At 57.0% G+C, this 25,372-nt stretch overlaps 1 protein-coding gene across 1 annotated transcript in view; it reads left to right on the top strand.

Moving 5' to 3' along the window:
• The first annotated feature begins 1,072 nt into the window (after window positions 1–1,072).
• HS6ST1 (heparan sulfate 6-O-sulfotransferase 1) overlaps window positions 1,073–25,372 on the top strand; it is a 56,045-nt gene continuing 31,745 nt past the window's right edge. The window contains exon 1 of the mRNA XM_049889126.1: window positions 1,073–1,969. Coding sequence (XP_049745083.1) covers window positions 1,443–1,969 — 527 coding nt within the window. The 5' untranslated portion in view covers window positions 1,073–1,442. The remainder of the gene's footprint in view (window positions 1,970–25,372) is intronic.

Genomic DNA, 25,372 nt, shown 5'->3' with positions numbered 1-25,372 from the left:
ACATCGGCCTCTGGGGCATGTTTCGGGTCCCCCACAGAATGGAAAAGGCTGGTGCCCTGGCATTTCACTGGACGCAGGCCAGCGTGCTGAAGGCCCTCCCAGGAGCCAGGCTACCACGAGTCAAAACTCCAGGCCCACCAGCTGCCCTTGCTACTGTGCGTTCTGGGCAGGTCAGTTCGCCCCACTCACTTCCCACTCCAGCAGGCTCAGGGCAGTCAGCGTGCAGGCCATATGGCTTTGGAGGTGTGGGTACAGGGTTTGGCAGACCCTAAATGTGTGCTCCCGAATGCCCGGCGAGCCCATGTCGGTGAGGGGCCTCCCGCGTACCCTGAGAGCCCTGGCACAGCATCTAGGGTCCCTGCAGAACCCCCAAGCTCATAGGTCAGGCCATGTGCGAACTAGACCAGGGCGGAAGTGGGGGACCGGCTGAGGGCTCTGCTGGAGGCAGGGCAGGCCCACAACGCCAGATCCTCTGACTGACGAATGAGACCTGGAAATGGGAATTTTGTGTGGACTCTCACAATTTGTAAATGTTGGCTGTTTTTTAAAACTTTGTCACTGGAGTAGGTATAATAAACATGGAGAAAAAAAGCACATTGGCTGAAATTCAAACAATGCGGGGCCGCAGAAAGCTCCCTGCAGGCCTCCGGCGGACATTTCAGCATGTCTTCCCGAGGGGCCCGGGTGATTGTTGCAAAGCCACAGTGGAAGAGAGGGGCTCCGACGGCTAGCTGCCGGCGCCTCCCAGCACCTCCCCCTCTTTCTGCCCCCAGTCCCCGCCGCCCCCTCGGTTCCCCCAGGCCAGGGCCAGCCCTGTCGCATTCACAACCGCACATCCCCAGAGGGGTGGGCCGAGGGCTTACCGACACCACACCCAGGGATTGGGGGGTTGCACCCCGCCAGGCGCGGGCCCCTTGCGCCCCCCGCCCAGCAAGCCAGAGGCCCCTGCGCTCCGGGGGCGGAGCCGCGGATCCGCTCGGGCGGCGACGGCAAGCGGCGCGCGCGGGGGCGGGCCTGGGCGGGCAGGGGGCGGGGCTGGGCGCGGACTGCGGAGACGCGGCGGTAGCGGCGCCGCGCTGGGCGGTGCAGAGCGTTCTCGGCGCGGAGCGGAGCGGAGCGGCGCGGTGCGGGTCGGCGCGGGGAACGCGGGGGACGCGAGGGCCGGGCCCTGAGCCGAGCCGGGGCTGGGAGCCGGGCCGGAGCCAGGCGGAGAACAGCTATGGTGCCGCGCGGGGCCAGGGCCCGTGCCGCTGCGGGCGACCGCGGCGCCGAGTAGCCGACCGCGCCGGGCCGGGCCGGGCCGGAGCGCAGGCGGCGGAGGCAGCTCACCCCCTCACTCTCCACCCCCTTGGGCGCCCGCACCGAGCGCTCGGGCAGTGGGCCTGGGGCCCTACGCGCGGCCGGCCGCCGCTCGCCGCCCGGCCCGCCGGCGATGGTGACATATGCGGCGGCGGCGAGCCGGCGGCAGGACCATGGTTGAGCGCGCCAGCAAGTTCGTGCTGGTGGTGGCGGGCTCGGCGTGCTTCATGCTCATCCTGTACCAGTACGCGGGCCCGGGGCTCAGTCTGGGCGCGCCCGGTGGACGCGCGCCGCCCAACGACCTGGACCTCTTCCCCACGCCCGACCCGCACTACGAGAAGAAGTACTACTTCCCGGTGCGCGAGCTCGAGCGCTCGCTGCACTTCGACATGAAGGGCGACGACGTGATTGTGTTCCTGCACATCCAGAAGACGGGCGGCACCACTTTCGGCCGCCACCTCGTGCAGAACGTGCGCCTCGAGGTGCCCTGCGACTGCCGGCCCGGCCAGAAGAAGTGCACCTGCTACCGGCCCAACCGCCGGGAGACCTGGCTTTTCTCCCGCTTTTCCACCGGCTGGAGCTGCGGGCTGCACGCCGACTGGACCGAGCTCACCAACTGCGTGCCCGGCGTGCTGGACCGCCGCGACCCCGCTGCGCTGCGCACTCCCAGGTGAGCGGCCTGCGCCGCGCTGGGCGCCGTCGGGGCTGGGGAGGCCCAGTCGGGGCTCTCTCCCGCGGCCCTGGCCATCCCGCCGCCCGAGCCCATTCTTCGTCCCCACGCTCCTTTCCTGCTTTCTTGGGGCCTCCACTCACTCAGCCTTCCTGATCTCCAACCTGCCAGGCGCCCTTGGCCCGCAGCTTGTCCAGCTCGGGCCCACTTCACCTGGCACCCCTGCTCTCTGACTCTTTGTCATCTCTTCCCGAGCGCCTCTATTCTATACCCCACTACACACCCAAGCAAGACGGTGCTCGGCTTTCGTTCTCTCGGGCATCCCCCATCGCCCCGCCTGGTGTGAAATCTGGCTGGTCCCAGTTGAGGGCCCAGGCTGACCGGATGCAGCCCGTGGACCATTGGCTGTCAACGGGTGTACTGGGGTCTTGTGTGTGGATTCCCCTTCACACTAAACAGAGTGAGAGTGCTTATCTTTCACAGGTGCAGGGCCCCAACCTCCCACCCCCAACCCTGCTTGCTAGCTTGTCTCCAGGGGCCTGGGGAAGTGTAGGCCCTGCTTGATGTGGGCAGGTAGAACAAAGGGCCCCATGATATGGGGGTTGGAGACATGGGGATGGGAGCAGGGAGGCAGCAGTGGTGCTGGACCTCGCAAGTTGGGCTGGAAGCTTCTGCAGGCCTGCAGGCAGGACCCTCCCCTCTGCAAGGGAACAAAAGCCAGCCAGTGCTGGGCTGCCTCACAAGGATCCACTCAGCCAGGTTGACTGAACTGGTCAGGGGCACCTATGCAGTCAGAGACCTTTTTTAGGGGCTCTTTTGGCCCCTGCCTGTGGGGACTGAGGGACACAGGGCTGACCTGTGTGGGCCCAAGCCTGTGAAGAGGTGCTGGGGCAGCTCTGGGGGGAGCAGTTCTGGGAGGAGCGTTACAGAGGCAGCACCGGTCTGGGTTTTGGGTGGTTAAAAGTTAGTATCTTCTCCCCTGTTCATGTTGGTACACCTAGTGAGGTTTCCCCACTGGGGCATTCTCCCCAGGTGTCTGGACTGGGCAGGGCCCAGAGTGGGGCTTTCTTTGCTGGTCTTTTGTGTGTCTTCCAGCGTGTGCCTTAGAATTGTGTGTACAGACAGGCTGGGGAAGTGCAGGGAATGGGGCTGGCTTTATGCAGTGAGTGAGTATTGGTGCTCTTCTGGGTCAAGGAGGTGTTGGTCTCTGGTGTTGGGGGGCATGAGGGTCTGAAATCTTGCTGGCCAGGAACTGAGCATAGTCACAGGCCCATGAGCTCATTGTTCAGCCCCTTCTGGTCCTTTTTTATTGTGGTCTCTTTCAGACTGTCCAGAAATTGGGGTCCCTAAGCTGGGGGTAGGGAGAGAGGTGTTCTCACAGGCCCACTTCTTCTGGGCAGCTCCCCTGCCGGGCTGTCATATGCAGAGTCCCAGGGTTCTAGGATACCAGCTAAGTGGTGATGTTCCAGTCCCTTGGGTGCATATTCCAAACTTGGGGCTCTTGGTCTGCCTGCTTGGGGCTGGTGAGGCACAGCTTCTTGCCAGCATTGTCTGCTCTGCACAAGTGCCTGTTGTAGGGTCAAGAGACCCCTACAGTCCAGTCACTCTGCAGTAGACCCCACTGGCCTATAACAGGCCAGTGCACGTCTGTCTACTAGGGCACTGGGTCCCCAAACTGGCCACTGACTCACTCCAGCAGGCCAAGCAGGCCCCTTCCCTGCCCACAGGGGACCCCATCCAATGTGCCCCATGCAGTGTGTACCAGGAGTGCCCTGGAAGGGAGAGTGGGTGCAGAACCTGCTCAGCAGGTGGTCGGGAGGCCCAGGACCTCTGGGGCAAGCTCAGCTCGCCTTGCGACAAAGGCGGCCTTGGCCCAGTGTGCAAGGAGGCATCTTCCTGCGGCCCCATTTCCGGCAGCTGATTTGCTGTGTTGGTCGCCGGGGTGAGGGCCCAAAGCTTCTCTTCTCAGAGGTTGTCCGTGAACAGGTGCTCAGCACGTCACAGCCAGGAGTTGGAGGACCAGGTAGGGCAGACAGGCTCCAGGTGCTGCATGAGGGAGGGGGACACCGGGACACCCACTGCCGGGGTGGGCAGCCGCCCCTTGGCCTGGACGCTGCCAAGAGCAGCAGCAGACGAGGCCATGGAAGAGGGTCGTCCCTCTGCTATGCGCTCTGGGGAGCAAGCTGTGCCCACAATGTACACACACAGGCCCTGAGCGTTCCACTTGGTGCCACACTGCTCTCCTCCCCCTCCTTGCATTTCTCTTCCAGGCACCAGGTAGATTGCTTTTTTGATGAGCTTCCTCAGAGGCCAAGGTAGTCTTGGCTGTGTGCATTTATGAGCTGGTCTGCACAAGGTGGGGCTGCTGAGCTTCTCCAAGGCGGGGGCTTGCTGGTGCCACACAGGGGACAGGAGTCTCCTATCCACCCAGGACGGTCGGGTGCCCAAGCCTCTAGGTTCAGGACTCAGGTATCACCCCCACACCCCTGTCGGGGCTGCACTCACACGCCTTCAAGCAGGCCCAGGTCCCGCCCTCCCCACTAGGTGGTGGTCTGAGGAGAGGGTGAGCCGTGGACAGAGACCAATTAAGGGACCCTGAGTTTTTCTTTCCCACCGCCCCCTGCCCCCTTCCCTATTTTTTGGTTATAAGATGGAAGCGTAAAGAGGAAGAGAAAAATCACATCCCCCACGCGTGGTTCTTTCTCTGTAATCGAAACCATCGTGTTCATTATGCCACAAATGTCATTCCGTGTCATTGAAAACTTTAATACTGTAGGTGCAGCAAATAGCCCCCCATCTGGACGTGCTGTCCTTTGCTTCTCCTGTGTTATTGGATGTGGAGATTTCTGGAGTTTGCTCCTACGAACAGCGCTGCAGGGCCATCCCTGTGCGTTAGGATTTTGTATGACCTGGCCTTCTCTCAGATCCCTAGATGGCACAGTTGGTTGTGTTCAACTACTAAGTGAAAGATCGGCAGTTCAAATCCGTCTAGCACTTCCACAGAAGAAAGATCTGGCAATCTACTCTGTAAGATCACAGCCATTGAAAACCCTACGGGGCACAGTTCTGCTCCACGACACTTGGGGTCACCAGGAGTTGGAATCAACTTGATGGCAGCAGGTTTGGTTTTTGTTTTGGTCTCCGTTGGAAACTCCTAGGAGTGGGATTTCTAACTTGCGTGGTCTGAGTGTTTACGTTAAGTTACTTCTCAGAAATCTTGCACCCGACCAATGACTGCCCTGACAGGGAATGCAACAGAGAACCCCTGAGGGAGCAGGAGAGCAGTGGGATGCACACCCCAAATTCTTGTAAAAAGACCAGACTTTAATGGTCTGACTGAGACTAGAAGGACCCCAGAGGTCATGGTCCCCAGACCCTCTGTTAGCCCAAGACAGGAACCATTCCCAAAGCCAACTCTTCAGACAGGGATTGGACTGGTCTGTGGGATAGAAACTGATACTGGTGAGGAGTGAGTTTTCTGGGTCAAGTCGACACATAAGACTATGTGGGCAGCTCCTGTCCGGAAGGGAGACGAGAGGGCAGAGCGGGTTAGAAGCCGGCCTAATGGACACGAAAATAGACAGCAGAGAGAAGCAGCGCGCTGTCTTATTGGGGGACAGGAATTGGGGGTATATAGCAAGGTGTATATAAATTTTTGTATAAGAGAGTGACTCGATTTATAAACTTTTACTTAAAAGCTCAATTAAAATTAAGGAAAAAAAGAGAAATTCTGAACCCGCTATGCCCCCACCTGTGGTGTGGGATGTCCATCTCAATAGCACCATCGCTGGTAACCAACAGAAAAAAACCAAACTCATTGCCATTGAGCTGATTCCGACTCATCGTGACCCTATAGGACGGCCCCATAGGGCTTCCAAGGAGTGGCTGGTGGATTTGAACTGTTGACATTTTGGATAGCAGCGGAGTTCTTTAACCTGTGTGCTACCAGGGCCTCACCATCATTGGTAGTGAATGTTATTGTGGGTTATAAAGAGTTAACTTTCTTAAATCAGCAAGAAGTACATTTTGGGTTTTGATCACAAAGCTCTGTCTGGCCAGTAAGCCATTGGTGAGGCATCACGTTAGGGGGTTTGAGAAGTGTGGGCCCCAGTCCCTTCAGATTCCTGATCTCAGGTGTTTGGACTTCACCCCAGTTTTTTTTTTAGAGAGGAGTGCAAATCTCAGAGGTCTGGGTGGCTGGTATTTGAGTCTCCTTGAAGACTCATGAAGAGGAGGGTTCTGGGTATCTGCAGGAGAGGGTGATGGGTCACCAGGGCCCAGAGAGGGGAGGAGACAAGCAGGGTGGCTGGCAGGTGGCTGTGGTCTCTGAGCACTGAGCAGGCACTTGGAATAGGTCATGTCTTTTGCCCTCAGCACCCGGACTAGCCAGGTGTGTGAGGATCATCCCCATTTCCCGCACGAGGCTTCAAGGCCCAACTAGAGCAGGTAGATCACTTGTCTGAGCACCCCCGCCTGGGACAGCAGCTAGGATTTGGGCTCTGTCTGCCCTGAAGCCCAGGTGCCTTACCCAGCCTGGGCTGCCCCCACCACCCTTGTTAGGACCACAGAGGTGGACTGTAGCTGCTAGGTCACACCCCGAGACCCTGGGCAGATGCAGGCAGGTTAGCATGCAGACCTGTGCCATTCAGTTTACTGGAAAACCTCTGCCAGCCTCACCGGAACAGCAGTGAGGCAAGAGCAGGCCCCATCTTGGCCCTTGGCTGTGAAGGGTAGCACCACAAGGCTTGTTGGCGGTCAGTGCTGCTGGCGGCTTGGACAGTGTGGCAGTATTTGGGGGTTCCCAGCACAGTGCAGCCAGCACCTTCTGTCACCACCTCCACCCTACAGTTGGTCACCCTTGGGTGGCCCTAGGCCAGGAGCCTGCAGATTCAGCCCACCTAGCATGGTTCCCCAAGCTGGCCCTTCCCGCCCCACTGCTGGGGGCAGGAGCAGGGACCAGAGTCATGCCAGCAGAGGCTCACGCATGCCTGTGAGCGTAAAGGGCAGTGCTATGCTGGAGTGCAAGCACGGGGTCTGGGCGGCCCGACTGGCCAGTGGGGTAAACAAATAATTTCTAAGGATCAGCACAAAGCTGGTTCCTATGAGGTGGAGGTTAGAGATGTCCCAAATGTCTGATTTTTCCAAGCTGCTATACTCTCCCTCCTGTCTTTGGGTTCCTTAATTCGCTGTAACATCTCACGGACCTTACAATCCATATAAAGGAAATGGCTCACGGGGTTGTAGAGGCTGGCAAGTCCCAAATTCGCCGCTCAGGCATAGACTTCTCCCTGACCGTCAGCCTCTGCCCAAAGGCACTCAGCTTTCTTGCTCCGTGGGCCGGGAACCCCACCACGCCATCTCTTGAGGGTCTCTTGTGCAGGTCTCTTCTTCCTTGGTAGTGGTGGCCTCTTTTTTCTGCTCTGGATTTGGCTCCCTTTTAAGGCAAAACTGACCAATGCATTTCATGGGCCACAATTGTCTTATTTGCACAGCCCCGCCCAATCATCTGGGTGGGAGTTACAAGACCATTGCTAGAAAAAAAAAAAAGGTCGTGTTAATTCATCACCCGACAGGGGGACAAGCCGGGATGTTCCCCATCCTCCTCAGCTTCCTGGGGCCAGGTCAATAGTGGCTCTCCCCAGCTGTGGCCCCATTTGCACAGCCTGCCACCAGGGGTGGAGCTGCTTCTCTTGCCATGGACCTTGGGGTCCCTCACCCTCTAACCACATCTGAGCTCCTCACTTTTGTGGCCACTTAGGGTATTGAGTTCCCCCCAAAAGACCTGGAGCAGCTGTTTCCAGGTCAAACCTGACCGTACACAGGCAGGCAGTGAGGGCCTGGAGTGCGGGTTTGACCTTCACTTGGTTCTCGGTTGCTGGTTTGGTTTGGAAGAAGGAAGAGGTAGGAGGCCCAGGCCTGCAGGGTAGGGTATTTCAGGTGGGCGTGGTTCAGGTTTCCTGTCTGGAGCGCCCACAGATGGGAAGAGAATGCAGTACACAGACCGGGAAGAACCTCCCTTGCGCTCGGGGTCGGTTGCCATACCTGTCCCCCAGCGATCGTAACTCTGGTCCTTTATAACTCTGTGGGCCCTTCCCATACCCTGTCCTCCCTGGGCCTCCCTGCTGGCACTCAGGGGAAGTGCTTCACTTTGGGAAAAGATTCTCTGTCTTAGACTCTTGTTCTTGCTTTTTCAGGAACTCAGTTGTATTAACTTTTAGCTGTTTCTGGTTTTTTGCTTTTTTTTTGCTTGGCGGGGGTGGCGCTGTGTTGTGCAGTGAAAAAAATTCTAAGCCCTGCCAGAGCCCAGGGATAAGATGCTGCCCCCACCTGAACAAGAGGCGTGAATGCTAGTGGCAGCGTTGGGGTTGTGGGGGTGGGGCAGTAACCTGCAGCACCTGAGGGGCTGATGAAGCCCCCCCCCCCGCCACCTCGCCCCAGGCTTTATGGAATAAGCAGCACTCCAGAACCACTCCAGAACCACAGTTTGGTTTCAGAAACATCACCTGAGACCCACCGTCAGTCAGAGGGACAGGTGGGGGCAGAAGGGACAATGCTTAGAGAAGGGCTTTCCCAGGGGGGCCTGCAAGCCATCAGCTCCTGTGATGCAGGCCCATGCTTTCTAGCTGTGGAATTTGTGGCCTGATTAATCTTCCCGTTCACACTTCTGTGAGATGCCACTTCCTGTGTGGTCTTGTCCCGGAAAACGTGGCATGCCCACACCACACACAGGAGAGCGTTAGCCTGCTGGCCCACAGTGGAAGCTGCTGGAAGCCTGTGGCAGAGGCAGGCCAAGGAGGGCTGTCCCTTGGCTGAGGTCCATTTTCCTTTGCACAGGGAGCAGAGACCAACCAGGGCAGCCCTCTCCCCATGGCTCCTGTGGAACCACTCCTGGGCCAGGCTCAAGGCCAGCACTGGGTGCTGGGAGCTTTGCAGAGGATGGTGACTCCTGGGCCAGCCAGCTGCCTTGTCCTGCAGTGCTGCTTGCACACACCTCTGCTCAGGGCCCTATCGAGGGCAGCTGCCTGCTTGGAGACCCCACCTGTCCCCTCGGTGTTGTCCACCCACCCACCTGCTCAGCCATGAGCCCTGAGTCTAGGGCCTGACTCTCCAAGGGCTGCCTGCTGGCAGGGACCACCCTAGTCCCGCAGGGTGACAGCAGGACCTGTGGGCTGCTGCACAGGTGGTCTCTCAGGCCACAGTAGAGTGGGGGGCAATGCCTGCCAGCCTAGCCCTCAGAGTCCATGGTTAGATGCACATCTCTTCAGAAGCCCAGGTGGTCACTCCAGCGTTCCAGTCCCGTCAGGTGCCCAAGGAGAGATGGGTGGGGAAGGTGGGCACTGGGTAGTCCAGTGGGTCCCGTGGCCCAGGTAAGCCTCCTTATGAGGGTCAGGTGAACCTTACATTTGGTTCTGCAGAGGAAGCCATGGCCTCCTGTGACCTGTGGCCCCCCGTGCCAGCCCCAGCCCCATTCGTGTCTGTGGCCTGTGGGAGCTATGCCCACTGGTAACCCCTTATAGCTCCGCAGTCAAGGGTGATCCACAGCCCTGGGCAGAGCGCAGGTCTCACTGCCCAGGCCAGGCCCATCCTGTCTGTGAGGTAGGCGGCAATGTCATGGGGGCCAGCCACAGTGGTCTGTAGGGGGAGGCACCCCCTGGCGGCCCGTGCATCTGGCCCGCACATGTGACGGCCACCTGTCTCTGTTTGTTTACCTGAGAACATTAAAAGGCCCAAAAAGGAAGATAGGAGAGCAAATCAGTAATTGTCTGGGTAGATGGTAGCTGGGGGATTAAACCAAAAAAATCAAACCCACTGCCATCAAGTCAATTCTGACTCAAAGCGGGAGTTAATTGTTGACAAAGCTGTCACGTTCATGGAGGTCAGCTGTGTGAGTGGCCACCCCTTTGGTCATGGGCAGGAGCTGCCTGTGACATGGCAATTTCTGGGCCTCCTGGAGGAGGAGGTAGTACAGACCCAAACCTTGTCCTTCAGGGGTCTCGGCTGTCCTCAGGAAGGGCTTCCCCCGACGCATTGGGTGACATCTGAGCATCTGAATTTTTGAGTCCGACCACCTGAGTCCCAGCACTGGCCCTGCCTCGCACCGTGGTAAATTCCTGCCTCTCTGAGCCTTGTGTTCCTTACCTGTAAGGTAAGGTGGTGAGGCTCTGGTTAGAGCTCGGCACCCTGCCTCCATCCTCAATGGCAGATCAAAGCAGAGTTAGGTGAGGGGGACTGCAGCCAGCAGCAGGGAACCTGAAAAGAAACCACCCAGAGCCACCAGAGAAGGGGGAGCACACAGTGGCCGGGGCCTGCCTTGGAGCCAGGGAGCCTGCCAGGACCTATGAGCAGGGAGGGTGGGAGCCAGACTCAGAGCCAGAGTCCTGGCTCTGCCACTTACAAGCTCTGTGGCTCCTATGCCTCAGTTTCCGCATCTTTAAAATGGGCATCGTAGCAGTGCTTGCCCTGTAGGTCCAAACCAGAAAACCAAACCCGTTGCCGTCGAGTCGATTTCTGACTCACGGCGACCCTATAGGACAGAGTAGAACTGCCCCATACGGTTTCCAAGGAGCGCCTGGTGGGTTTGAACCGCTGACCTTTTGGTTAGCTGCCATAGCTCTTAACCACTATGCCACCAGGGTTACTGCCCCATATGGTAGGTATTTAGAATTGTGCCTGGCTCTGTGGGCTCCCATACAAAAAGCTAGAACTATCCCATTTCTTGTGGGATAGGGAAGGACTCTCCAGAGGGATTTAAAAGACCAAGTCATTCCCCCTCCAGGCATGAAAGAGCCCAGGTGGCGCAGTGGTTAAAGCAATTGATAGCTAACCGAAAGGTCGGCAGTTCGAAACCACCGGCGGTTCGGAGGGAGAAAAATATGGCAGCCTGCTTTGTAGAGATTGATAGTCTTAGAAATCTTATGGGGTCACTATGAGTTGAAATCGGTAGTGGGTTTGGGTCAGCAGTGGGTTCTGAGCCATGAGCTCCATGGGAAGTCCTGGAGCCTGGGCAGTCAGGGCCCTGCTATCAGGAAAACCTGCCGAGGGCGCTGGCCTTTGGGGATCACCCTGCCCCCTCGTGTCCGTGCCCATCAGACAAAGCATATCTGTGCGCCTCCTGGGTCTCCGGAAAACCCCTGGCCTTTCTGCTGCAGCACTGGGTGGCCACTGACAGTGGAGGCGTATCTGTGGTGTGTGTTCTCCCACCAGTGATGACCCAGGGCCCAGAAAGGGAAAAGGAGCCTTGCTGTCCTCCCACCCTGTCCTACCCCCCAAGGCTGTTTTCCCCTTCCCTGGACTCCAATTTGCCCTGGGCCCAGGCTCTGCTCCGGCTAAGCCCAGTCTGTGACCACCCTCCACTGAGGTGCTGGTGCCCCCAGGGCGTCTCCAGGAACATCATGTGGCAGGTTACATTCCTGTAACTTTGTGATTGTCATCATCTATGTAGCAGATACCCTGTGCCCACTGCCTGGCTTCAGAGCTAAGCAGGTAGAATGTTGTAGACACACACAAAGCCCCATCGGGTCCCTTCCTGGTCCCCTTCCTTGGCTCCCCTCACCCCGACAGCCATTGTGCTGCCTTTTGTGTCCTTCCTGTGCCCGTTTTGTACTTTTACTGCAGACATGTGTATCCCAAAAGCAACGCGCAGCACCACTTGGATTTTACGGACTTCCTGGAACCCGTGTCAAACTGAGCTTAGCCTCTGCCGTGTGCACTGTGCACTCCGCCTTGTTTGAGGCTGTGCATGTTCATGATGTGCACACTTACTCAGTGACTGGGGTTTCATGTCAGGCTTGTATAGACGTGTGTCTTCTCCTCATGTTCTGTCTGTGAGCACACAGGAGGGTGTTCTGGGTTTTGAACCATTGCACTGGTCCGCTGTGCGCTCTCCTGGCTCGAATCACTGCCCATCTGAGGACTGTAGCCTCTTGCCACCACAGCACTCACAGGCGCAGGGACAGGTGTGGGCACACGTCTGCAGCCAGTCGGAGGTTGGGAGGGGGGCAAGCATGCATGCTTCAGAGATCCACGTCTGATACTGATCACTCTGGGGCATCAGGGTCCTTGGAAAGTGAGGTTTCATTGGAAATCCAAAGTGCTGCTCACTGTGGCAAGAAGCAGAGGTGAGGGGCCCCCTTGGAGCCTTGTGGCTAGGGCTTGGGTACTGTGCAGTGTTCTGTCTGGGATTCTGTCAGGGAAATGTTGCGGTAGTGTGAAGAAGTCCTCAGCCAAACCACAGTGACCAGGGGCCCAGGGTAGGGCACCATGGTGCAGGGTGAGGTCTGCGCAGCCACGTCCTTCTCGGAGAGCTGGTTGCGCCCTCTGTGGGGGTACTGTAGGGGATCCCAGGTGAGTGTCCTTGTCCGGGTGTGGTCTGGGAGGAAGTCAGGCGAGCAGACAAGAGTAGCCATGACCCACCCACGTGGCCAGGCCTTTATCAGGCATTCATGCAGTCATTCCTCCTTCTTAGAGTCCACACTGTGCAGATGAGGAAACTGAGGCTAGGAGAGCTTTTAAATGACCTGTCAGCCAAGGTCACAATTAGCAGGGCCAGGCCCACGCATCTGCTGGCTAGCTACAAATCACGCTCCACCCCAACACAACCTGCCCCTCGACAGCCCGCCACAGGTGACAGGGACTCAGAAGGAGAGGCTGGGAGTCAGCTGTGTTGTGGAGTCAAGCCTTCACTCTGCCTGCTGTGGGTTTGTGACACCCGCCTCCCCCACCCTCCTCAAGGCCCCATTGAGCACATGGCAGCTTGGCCAGAAATGGCAGAGTCCTCAGGTCTGAGGTTCTGCTCCTGCTAGAGGTTCAGGGCAGGTGGGATGAGAAGGAGAACAGGTGGTCTCCCGAGGGCTGTAAAGGTCCCCAGGGCCCCCGCTGGGCGAGGGGTGGGCAGGATTTGGCCCGTGGGTCCCTGAGGGCCCTGCCGTAGCACTGGAGGGCAAAGGCCTTATCCCTCAGGGCTCTCACCACACCTCCTTCCTGCCGGGCCCCTTCCCCAGCCCCTCAGGGCCTCGCTCCACAGGCACTCAGCTCCCAGCCTGGGTGACCTCTGAGAACTCAGGAAGGAGCCATCAGGCAGGAAGTATGCGGTCTGGGCGTCGGCCTTGCGTCTTGCTCATGCTCGCTGGCCCACCTCCTGAGCCCCGTGAAAGTCCAGACCTCCTGAATCACGCTTTAATCATCCTGCACATCCTGGTCAGGTGCCAAGGCCTCAGGAGAGGTCTGTTCCTTCCTGGACATCAGGTTGGCGGGGTGCCCAGGGGAAACACTGTTTTCATAAAGTGAAAGGTGGTCAGGTTCCAGGTGGTAGGTGAGGGCAGGTGGTGGGTGAAGGCAGGTGGTGGGATCGATGTGGGGCTGTCCAGCTGCAGGACACCCCCATTCTCAGTGGTTCGGTTGGGCCGTTACGGCCCCAGTTGTCAGGCAGCACTCCCCCAGGGCGTGGGCGAGTACAGCAGGCCCTTGCAGAAGGTAGACCTCCCAGACTGGGAGCGCTCAGGAGGTCCAATGGGCCAGTGTCCGCTTCCCCACCTCACAGACCCTGAATGTCTTTAGGGCAGGTGGGACTACTCAAGGGCCCAAGCCCACACCCTACCTGGCCTCAGCAGAGAAGTGACAGTTTCATTTCTCGGAGTCGACATAGCCAGAGGGGCTGGCTGCAAATCACAGAGAAGATACAGGCAGTCGAGGCTCGTTTGAAGGCCCTCAGAGGGCACTGCAGGGGCAGGTGGGCCACGTCCCACATCTGGTCCTTTCTGTCCTTAGGTGTGGCTTCACTGTCCTGTTCACCTGGGCTGGAGGGGGGCCTGGTGGGCACAGTGTGTCCTCCCTGAACGACCCAAGGGTCAGTATACCAGAGGGTGGGTCAGGGTCCTGCTGCTCCACTGCACGGGCCACCTTGGGGTGGTCTTCCCATGCTTGCTTGGGACCCTCGTGATCAGTGGTGCCACCCTCTTTGCCACACACACACACAAACACCCCTTTCCTGAAGCTCTCACAAAAGGGCCACCTCCACCTTCCATCTGGGCTTGCCTTCCTGGGAGGCGGAGCAGCACTGGGGCCATGGTTTGGCCTGGCCTGGGGGCCCTAGGTGTTGCCCGCCAGCAGCCCCCACCTCGCAACACAGAGGGACAGCAGTTCCAGCCTTGAGGACTTGAAGGGCAGAGGTTTTTAAAAATGCTTAACATTATTAGGTCATGTACTGGGGACAGAGAAGGCTGAGGGAGGAAATAGAACTTTTCAGTCACTTGGTTGGGGACCTTTGGAGAAGTCACAGAGGGGCTGATGCCCTGAACGCAGGGCTCTGGAGCCATCAGGGTCAACTTCTCACCCAGCCTTGGGGATACTCTGGCCCCTCTCTGGCCCGCACCCCTGACTGCCCTGGCTGCAGTACCCAGGTGTCTCCAGGGGCCAGGGCATGCTTCTCCCTCTCTTGAACAAAGAGGGGGCAAGCCCTGTGAGTCCAGTGGCTCTGTCCATCTGTCTCCCCCACCCCACAACTGCTGGGCAACCTGGGCAGCCAACAGCTGTTGCCTGGTGTGGGCAGGATGTGGGGACAGGAATCCCTGGCTTTGCCTGGCCTGGGCTCTGTACATGGAGCTTCTTGAATGTTTAGTCTATTTTAAGGGTTTGTCACTGTGTGCAGGGTATCGAGAGATTGCTGCTGTGACAGCATAGCCCTGACCAGTCTGCCAGCCTGCCCAGCTGGGCCTGCAGCTGTGGGCCTGTATGGCTCAAGAGTCTCAGGCAGCCCTTGCCCAGGTCAGGCAGAGTGACACTTCTGCTTTTCATCTGCCTCGCTGGACATGGGTTTTTCCCGGTGATACGGGTCAGGGCCCTGGAGCACACCCACACTCTGCCCGTCCACCATGCCTGGCCAGGGGCTTCCCCCAGTAGGTGGGTTCCCCTTCTCCCCACTCTGCAGACAGGGAGACAGAGGCACAGAGAGGTCACGCAGCTTGCCAGGGGTCACATGGTTGAGGCAGCAGACCCAGGATCTGAACCCAGGCTTTCTGGAACCAGGCTGTACCCTTCACAAGGGATGTAAGCACTGTGCCAGCTTTATTTACCCCAGCAAGTAAAGGGGGCAGGTTCGGAGTTATGGAAAATTCAGCACTAGAGCTAAAAGTTATTTTTTAAATATCTATGTTCAGTAACACATGCTGATTGTAGCAACAGTTCCCAGTGTCTGAGTCCTAAGACCCTAGCCCAAGGAGGCAGCCACTGTTGGTGTTTGTGTGTGATTTCCCTGCTCCTGATGTATTGGCGCTGGTCACCCTTCTCCCCAGCTTGTCCATGTTCCTGTGTCACTGCACACTGCGCCCAGTGGCCAGAGGCTTCCTCCTTCCCTTCTTGACTTGCCCATAGTGGCAATTTACTGTTCTAAACACTGTGGCAAAGGATATCTGTGCTGCTTGTATCCTGGTCCATGTTTTGGGAGTTCTTTTCAGAGAGTACCTTAGGCGCAAAGAGCCCTGGCTGCAGGGTCGTGTCCATGGGCACCAGGCCTGTGGAGGCAGTGGGACCTCAAGGGCTGGTCTAGAGGGGAGCCGAGGGTGGGCCAGCCCCAGGCCCTGTGAAAACCTGGTGCTCCCTCTGAGTGCCGGTGAGTCACAGGCTGGGAAGCACCGAGGACACAGCTGTGTTGAGTGTATGGCCCAACTTCTGGGCTGCAGGTGGGCCTGGGACCAGAGAGCCGTGTCATCAGTGTTCTGATGGAGGGGCACACAGGAGCAGGGCAGGCTTCCTGGCAGAGGGTGCGAGGGCACTCCATGCAGAGGTGCCATGGGCAAGGCACACAGGCAAGCAGCAGTGGACAGGGAGCACACAGGACTGGGTGGGCGGGCTGCTGGCTGGAGGCCTGGTCTTCGTCCTGCACATAGCAGTGCCCTGGAGGAGACTTGGGGAAGGTGGGGCCAGATGAGAAGGAGGCCCATCGGGGCGTCATCTTGATACTCCACACACAGGAGACTTGCCACCCCAGTGCAGGGGGACAGAGGTGCCCAGGGAGCCACCCTGGTCTCTGAGTGGGATGAGGAGGCCAGCCACTGAGAAACAGGGCAGTACACAGGAGGGGGTAAAGAAACAGCGGGCAGCCCATTGTGTGCCAAGGCACCCACCTGTCACTGGGCGCCTCTTCAGTGAGCCACCAGGGAAAGGAGATGCTACCCTAACCTGGAGGAGTTGGAGAGGGATCCAAGGCATTGGGTGGTTAGGGGGTGTGGATAAGGGTGTTCCCAGCTCCATGTTCACCAGGAAAGAACGCACACACACTCTCAGAATACAAACTCACACTCAAAAAATCTCATACCCATTCTCTCACACACACACTCAGACTCTCACACTCCACACACACCATCTCTCATACCCATTCTCACACACACACACACAGACTCTCACACTTTCCCCACACACCATCTCTCGCACCTATTCTCTCACACACACACACATACTCAGACTCTCACACTCTCCCCACACACCATCTCTTGTACCCATTCTCACACACACACTCAGACTCTCACATTCTGCACACACACAGTATCACACCCATTCTCACACACACACTCTGCCCACACACCATCTCACCCATTCTCACACACGTACTCAGACTCTCACGCTCTGCCCACACACCATCTCTCGCACCTGTTCTCTCACACACACACTCAGACTCTCACACTCTGCCCACACACCATCTCTTGCACCCATTCTCTCACACACACACAGACTCTCACACTCTCCCTACACACCATCTCTCGCACCCATTCTCACACACGCAATCACACACATACTCAGACTCTCAGATTCTGCCCACACACCATCTCTTGCATCCTTCTCTCTCACACACACACAGACTCTCACACTGTCCCCACACACCATCTCTTGTACCCATTCTCACACACACGCACTCTCACTCTCCCCACACACCATCTCTCGCACCCATTCTCACACTCAGACTCACGCATTCTGCACACAGTCTCACACCCATTCTCACACCCACACATACTCAGACTCTCACACTCTGCCCACGCACCATCTCCCGCACCCATGCTTACACACACACTCAGACTCTCATGTTCTGCACACACACAGTCTCACACCCATTCTCACACACACACACTCAGACTCTCACGCTCTGCCCACACACCATCTCTCGTACCCATTCTCTCACACACACTCAGACTCTCACATTCTGCACACACACAGTCTCACACCCATTCTCACACACGTACATACATGGACACAATCGCTCATACGCACTCCCAGCGCTCCCAGCAGCTCGTGCTTTGGAGCCAGGGGTGACTTAGAAATATCGTGGAACAAGAATGTGTTTTTTCCTACAAGTGGTGGGCACTTTGGGATGTTTCTTCCCATTTGAGATTCCTTCCTGTCATTCCCCTTTAAGAGCTGGACCTATTTTCCACTGAGCAGTGGATTTATCTGAGCTTGGCTGCTCCTCCATTCCCGCCCCCTCTCAGAAGGAGGCCAGGGCATTGGAGGAAATGTGTGTTCCCGAAGATTTGCTGTCCTTGCAGAAACAGGGAGGAGGCAGCCTGGGAGCCTGCAGCCCTAGGTCCCCCGCCCTCAAGGCCAGGGCTTTGTATGCCTGTGGAGAAGGTTGTCACCAGGGTGTCAGCACCCAAAAACTGGGCTCCTCAGGTGGCCGTGGCCCTCTGGTCCCTTCCCTCCTCCCTCCTGCCCATGCTGTTCTCTTCTCTTCCCAGAAGAATGGGGTCCCGGCTAACAAAGGTACTAGCAATCATTTGTCCCTGGGTGCTCCCCATATCTGCCACCATGGCAAACCCTCACACAGCTGGGGACACGGGTGGTAGCTGGCTTCGATAAAAATAAGGACACTGAGATTGGGTGCGTAAAGGGCTTGCACAGCTTTGGGGGGGTGAAACCAGTTCTCAGCCCAGGCTAGCTTATCCTGGGGGTTCCAGCCACTGGAAGATGGGGTCCTGCAGGTTCCTCATCAGGGTGTTGTGGAGAGGCTATAAGGGCACCTAGCACTGGGCAGCTGCACGATTCATGTGCAGGAAGCACAAGTGCCTCGGAGCTGAGTGCAGGGCCCTCCACCTGCTTCATCCTGTCACTTGAGAAGGTCACCGTCCCATCACCCGCTTCAGGGCTTCAGGCATGCTGAGGAGATTAATTACAAATGGGCCACTGGACAGACAGGTGGCCAGAGGTCAACTGCTCCCTCTTCTCTGGCCAGGGGTGGGGGCTGTAGACCTGTGCCTGCCAGCACACAGGCCAAAAGCCCCAGAGATATCCCCTGTGTGGACACACCTCTGGAAGCCACACCTGCAGGGAGTGGTCATTGTGATGGACAGGGCCCTGCAGGGAGGCTGGTTTTCCAGTGGGCTGGGGGTCTCGGCTGTGTCCTGGGATGGACCCTGGATTTGCAGCACTCTTGGGCAGTCATGTCTCCACTGTACAAACCCCAGCAGAGACCTGGGTAGCGAACTTGGTGGGTCTGAGGTGGAGCCAGTCTGGGCACCAGGGCCCCAGCTTTCCTGTTCTCAGGCCTGTGGTTCATGCTTCAAGAACCCTGGTTCAAGGTCAGCAAGGGCTGGCCTGGTCGCTCAAGTTCACCTCTTGGTCCCTTTTTGCTCAGGGCCTGGCACAGCGTAGATGGCAAGCCTAGGGGACAGCCTGCTCAAGCCCCAGCATATCCTCACTGCCGGGCAAGTGCACGAGCCTTTGTTTCCTCATCTGTCCAGTGTCTGCCCTCAGCTGCGGTTGCTCCCACGTGACTACCTGAGAGGAAGCGTGGCCTACTGGGTGTCTGGCACCAGGGAGAGTCCTGGAGGAGAGGCCCTGACCAATGTGCTCTTGGTGCCCAGGTGCTGGTGGAGCTCCAGAGATCAGTGAGCCTGGACAGCAGTGGGTCACATTTTCCATGCCCTAGATTGGGCTCTTGTTCTGTGTCACACTGACTTATTGCCATTTGCTGAGAGCAGGGAGGGATCTAGTCGGCCGTAGGCAGTGGGCCACTCTCACTGATGGGCTTGTGTGCCCAGCCCTGCCTGTGGCCAGTGCTGAACACTGGGCTGTGTCCTTAGAGGCCAGGCCAGCCCGGCACCACTGCCAGCCAGTGACATGGGCTGCTCAGATTGTTCACTCAGGCTGTTATGGGTGCCTGAAGCCTCCCTAGAAGTGGGGTTTGGGGCTGGAGGCTGTGTGCTCCCTGCTCACGATCCCTGGCCCTGCTCTGTCCAACTGAGGAACAGCCCAGGAGTGTGGTCAGGGCACACCTGAGGGGAAGGGGCACATCTGCGTGGGCACCTGCCCTCCATCTTCTCTCTGGCTGTCTCATTCCAAGCAAGGTCGAGGCAGTGCCCCACCGCCCATTTGGGGAGAGGGTCTGGGGTGGTATAGGCTGGACAGGCTCCACTTGTCACACAGTCACTCAGGTGGCTCAGCGCAGTCCCTTGGGTTAGCACTACCCAGAGCAGTGGCTTTGCCCTTAGGGCCTAGGCCAGCCTGGACCTGGCTGCAGACACCAACATAGGAGCACTTGCCCCGAGCCTGGCAGTGTGAGGGGGCTGCCGGGCCTGGCGGTCAAGGATGCAGGCTCTCGATGAGCTACCATGGGGCCCTGCACCAGGGACAGCCCCACCTGCTGCCTCCCACCTGTAAGCCTGGGCATGGTGAGACCAGATGGGCACAGGTGTGAAGCTCTGGGCCATGGCCACAGGGAGGGCGACTGAGGGTACCACCAAGTCATTGGCCTTGCCCTGTCTGCAGGGGAGGGGCCACGGCACGGTGTGGGTGGGAGGGAGACAGGTCTGCTGGCGCTTCACTGGGCGTGTACCCAGACCCCTCTGACTCCCAAGCCTTTGCTGCACCTTGCAAAACCAAGGGGAGATGGGCTAGGGCCGTCATGCGCCCCTGAGCCCTGCACAGGTGTAGTGTGGCAGCCACTTCCTATGTGTTACCTGTTCCCCCCAGAGCCCGTGGGAGGCCCAGGACCAAGTCCTCCAAGGAGGAGGATCATGTGGATTGGATCTTGTGACGGTCCCTAAGGGAAGGGGTGTCAGGAAGCTGGAGGCCCCAGGGCCCTGCCGCTGGTTGCAGTGCTTAGGAAGAGGGGAGGGCCTACACCTGAGCCTGGGCTGGGGAGGATCCCCCGGGCTGCTTCTCCCTGTTTCTAGATGAGATGCTGGGGATGCCTTTTCATCACAGCCCTAGAACAAACACCCCTGTGTGCCAGGGCCTGGGTCCAGTCCGGGGCCTGCTGAGGAAGGCAGGTGGTTCGGCCCCAGTGTTCAGAGGTGGCCAGTGCTTGGGTTGGTGCACTTGTGTGATAAGCACAACACGCCAGCTTGGGGGGAAATGGGCGTAGGAAGAGGGCTGTGTAGAAACCAGAACAGTGTCTGTGCTCTCAAGCAGCTGAAGGTCTCTGATAGGCAGATGCATTGTACTTGGAGATCTTGTGGGGAGAGACAGGAGGGGGTGATGGTGAGCATCCTGGGGAGCCCAGAGCTGTCAGGACAATGCTGGCCTGTGGATGTCGGGCAGGATCCCAAGGTGCTGTACCCAGCCCCTGCCTCCCAGCTACTACTTCTTTACCCCTAGTCCAGGCTTCCCCATGGCTCCCACGGTGCCCTAGGCCCCCATGTCCTTGGGGCCCTGCCTGCCACCCAGCAGCCCACAGAGCCCAGCCTCAGTTAGCTAAGGACAAGGCAAGACTCGGCTCCGAAGCCCATCAGGGCTAGCATCCCACCAGCTTGGGCACCATAGAAGGACCACGTGGGCCAGGCAGGCCCTCTCCCTCTCCCGTCGCCCAGGCCGGCTCATCACAGCAGCCACCCTGTCCCTCCAGCAATCTCACTCAGCCCCCATCCCCTCCTTAGTGCTGCCCCGTGCAGCTTCCCCCACCAGCCCTCTGCTCATGGGGACAAACCCAGGCTCTCTGCCCAGCAACCAGGGGCCTGCTCCCAGGCCAGGCCCTTGCCCCCTGCAGGCCCTCCACCCTGGGGTCTGGGAGCTTAGTGGGGCCCACCAGGCATTTGGAAGAACATCCAGTCCTCGGAGTGGTGAGGGAGTTGGACAGAGGAGAGGGAGAGCGAGAACCGTTTACAGGGAAGTATGTATAAAAAAATGTATAGTCAGGTAAAAAAAAGGTCAGGTAGGAAGGAGAAAATGGGAACAGGCCACAGGTGCCAGGGACCTTGCTTTGTAGCTCCCCGGGGCCCCTGCTCACTGCCTGTTTCCTAAGCCTATCCAGGCTGCCCCTGCCTGCCCTTCCTCCCTTTTGAGCATCTTCCCTGCCCTCGCCGCCTCACCACACCAGCCGACACACATACTGCTGCCAGCTCCCACTCCAGGGCTGAGGTCAGCCTCTGGGAACACTGGGTCACACTGCTGGGACTTTCCCTCGAGACCAGCAGGCTGAGCTCACCTCAGAAGCTGGCTGCTCTGGCTGACGTGCCTGCTGAGCTCACCAGCGCCTGCAGACTCCCCGTAGAGGCCTGGCCCAGGACACTGAGGGGAGGGAGGGCAGGGCTGGTGAGGCCACTGCTTCCCCTGCCCCCCTGGTGGCAGGACAGCCCCAAACCTCCAGTACCCCCACACCCTCAGAGAGTAGGCCCAGACCTCAACCACCTGGCTCCCCAGGACCTGGGGCAAGTGCCATGGGTATAAGCGATAGCTCCCTCCTGTGGTGTGGTCAGGGTTCAAAAAGAGGGGTGTGCTTGGTGAAGATGAGATGGACAGACTGACAGTTCTGCCTCTAGTTACTTCTTATTTTATTGCACCAGTGAAGAGCTCTGTACGGTGGTAAATAGGAGCAGACGGAGATAGTGGCCATCTTTGTCCTGCTCCTGGTTTTAAAGTGAATGCGCCTCTCTGATTTAGGTTTCTGATACTCTGCCACATTAAGGGCGTTTTTTTCTTTTCCTGTTTTACTGAGAGTTCTATCACAAATGAGTGCTTTTAGCAAATGCTTTGTGCTTGTCTATTGAGATACATAATCTGTTGATGTGAGAAGGCACATATGTGGATTTTCTAGTATCCAACCATCCTTGCATGCCTGAGGTAACCTGACTTGACCATAGTTAGCATTTCTTTTTTCTTTTTTTTTTAATTGTGCATTAGGTGAAAGTTTACAGAGCCAGTTAGTTTCCCGTTTAATAGTTTGTACGTGAAGTGTTTCCTGGCATCAGTTTCATTCCCCGCAGTGCCAGCACCCTCCCCACGTCCAGCCTGGGTTCCCTGTTTTCTTTTGTCCTAATTTTCTACCCCTTCCTGACTTCTCCTCTTTGATTTTGGGCATATGCTGCCCTTTCGATCTCCTGTAATTGATTATTCTAAGGAGCATGTTCCTCTCGTCTGTTACTGTTTGTTTTATGGGCCTGTCTGTGGTTTTCTGTGGTTTGGCTATGGTAGCATCTCTTATGTGTACTGTTCAGCTCACCAGGGTAAGATTTTGGTCTGGGATTCTTATATCTATATCGTGAAAGAAATGGGCTGTAATGTTCTGTTCTTCTCATGTTTTTGTCTGATTTATGGTATTGGAGTTATGCGGACCTCATTGAACGAGCTGGGGATTGTTCACTCCTTTATTATTACCTAGAGGAATTTGTATAAAATTGGATAATGTGTTATTTTAAAATTTGGTACGAATAACCTGGCATTTTCTTCATAGGAATTTCCCCACACTGTTTAATTTTGAAAAATGTCAGATCTGCAAAGTAGTTGAAATAGTAGTGCAAGGAACTTTATATCTTTCACCTCAGTTCACCAATTGTAAACATTTTGCCAAATTATGTGCGTGCATATATCTTCCTTTTCTTTCGCTGTGTGTACATGAATGTGTACATACGTGTGTATATGTATAAAAAAAAATTTGTATATACACACATAAAAACTAGTTGCTACCAAGTCATCTCCCACTCATAGCAGCCCCAACTCATGGCAACCTGGTGTGTGTCAGAGCAGAACTGTGGGTTTTCATTGGTTTTCAAAAGTAGATCGCCAGGGCTTTATTCCAAGGCACCTCAGGGTGGAGTTGAACCTCCAACCCTTTGGTTAGCAGCTGAGCACTTTAGCTAATTTTACTACGTGTTTGTGTGTGCGTTTATACATATACATAAATCAAACCCATTGCCATCAAGTTGATTCCAACTCACAACACCCCATAGGGTTTCTAAGAAGTGGCTGGTGGATTCAAACGGCCAACCTTTTTTTGGTTAGCAGCCGAGCTTTTAACCACCATGCCACCAGGGCTATGTATGTATCTATCTATGTGTGTGTGTACATATATGTATAAAAACACATGTATATATATATATATATATATACACGTGTATATGTATGTATTTTTGTTTGTTTTGTCTTTTTGGAGGAACCATTTGAAAATAAGCTGCAGACGTTCTTAAATACAGGAAGATTTCCAAGTACTGCTTCAAATTTTTTTAAGGTTATAGAACTGTTACGTTGACTTATTTTTTGACACTCCACGTGAACGATGTGACTGGTGGCTTTTCTCCTTCTTGCCTGTTCTGATGCCTCCCACCTGTGGTTGGCGAGAGCAGATTCATCCATTCTGGCTGTTTCCCTTCTTTCTTGGCCTTCTTCTCCTTCCCTCCTACCTGGGCTGGTACCGCCCTGGGATGGGTTGGGTGCTGGGCGTCGTGCCGCAGACTCTGGGAGCGCATTTTTCTCACTGACAGTGAGGAAGCAGGTGCCCACAGACGTTCCTGGGAGAACCTGCCATGGCCGCACAGCTGCTGAGTTGCAGAGCCCTTGACGAGTGAAAACCGTTTGCTTCCCAGTGCCAACGACAGCATGCCCGGTTCTTGGGGTGCCTACACCGGCTCTCCTCAGATACCCCCGCCTCTTGTGCTAGATAAGCACAACCCATGTGACCCTTGGGGTCAGACACCTCTGCTGGCTGGGAGACTTTGGCAACTGAATGCTCTCCTGAGCCTCAGTTGGCTCATCTGCAGAAGAGGCTAGATGATGATGGCGCCTGCCCAGTGGTTGTAGGAATAAAGTGAGCAGATGGCTGCTAAGCCTCAGCGTGGCTCCTAGCTCAAGCTGACGGCGTTGCTCCTGTGCCCAGCCTCAGCCCCTCTTCTCCCTCCCCTCTTGGAGACACTCCAGGAAGGGCCCTGAAGTGCATGGAGCATTTCCTGTGGTTCTCCCAGGACCAAGGGTCATCGCTCAAGTGACAGTGCTCCCAGCACAGCCTGAGATGGCCGCCCTCCCTGAGAGCAGAGGTCAGCAGGTACGGCAGGGCAGGAGAAAGTGGGAAGTTGCTGTTAATGTGGATGTTGATAGCTTCTTTCTGGAGTTTGCTGTTTAGGCTCTGAATTTCTGTTCGAGGAAAAATAGTCTGTGCGGGACACGCATACGGGGCCACCTTTCCCTGCCTTGCACAGGTGGCTGGGTGTGCACGCAGGAAGGTGCTGGCCCCTCCTCTGCTCAGAGGCTCAAGAGGGCTGCAAGGAGAACCAGGAGGGCTTGGTCTGAGGTCCTGGGAGAAGGCATCATTGTGGGGGTGAAGCCAGGGACACCCCAAATGGTCCTCAGGTCAGCTGGGGTCCTTGTGGCTTTGGAGACATCCCAAGAGGCCATTGGGAAGGCCCCAAGCCTCAGGCTCTGACTCTAGCGTCTTGTGAGAAAATCAGATTACATCACGTACATAAAAGGCTCTTAATCTGTTGTCTGCTTTTTAACACATGCTTGGTTATATAAAACAGGGAAAATACAGGGAGTGTACTGTACAGTAGAGGAGAACAACCGGGGCATCCGCCTGGGGCAGCCCCCTGCCCATTTGGCCTTGATTGTCATTCTGCCCCATCTTCTGTTCCTGGCTTGTGTTTTTTTCAGGATTGGAATCAGGTTGTACCTGCTGCGAGCTTAGATGCAGTGTTTTTATTAGCGTGAACACATACATGTGCCCTTGTGTCCTCACATACTCCCCAGAAGCCCCTCCCTCGGTGCCATAGCATCATGGGCATAGCTACAGTATAGTGCACCTCCTGGCCGTCGCGCTGGGCCTGAGTCATTTTCTTGTCTTGGCAAGACCCTCTCCACCGGATGTGTCATGCTGGAGGAACCTTCCTACAAGGTCCCAGTCTACCTTTAGGATTCATCCCCTGCGTAGAGAGCTGGTCGGACTGGCCACGGGACTCTGGGCAGAGGGTGAGGCAGGTGCCCACCCTCCCCCTGGTCCACAGTGGGCTTGCGTTGTTGGGCCCTGTGGGGTCTTGTGGGCCCGCCTACAGGGCATGCAGGAAAGGCATAACTACTCCTTCCACGGCCAAGGGCAAGGGACAGAGGGGACAGCCCAGACCCCCACCACTACCAAATACCCTGGTCAGGGGCCACGGGGAGGGCAGAGCTCAGAGCTTGGACACATTGCCCTAGCCCTGAGAAGGAGAGTCATGT

This window comes from Elephas maximus, chromosome 6 (genome assembly GCF_024166365.1).
Source record: "Elephas maximus indicus isolate mEleMax1 chromosome 6, mEleMax1 primary haplotype, whole genome shotgun sequence".
Classification (NCBI taxonomy): domain Eukaryota; kingdom Metazoa; phylum Chordata; class Mammalia; order Proboscidea; family Elephantidae; genus Elephas; species Elephas maximus.
This window is presented reverse-complemented; position numbering and strand designations above follow the sequence as displayed.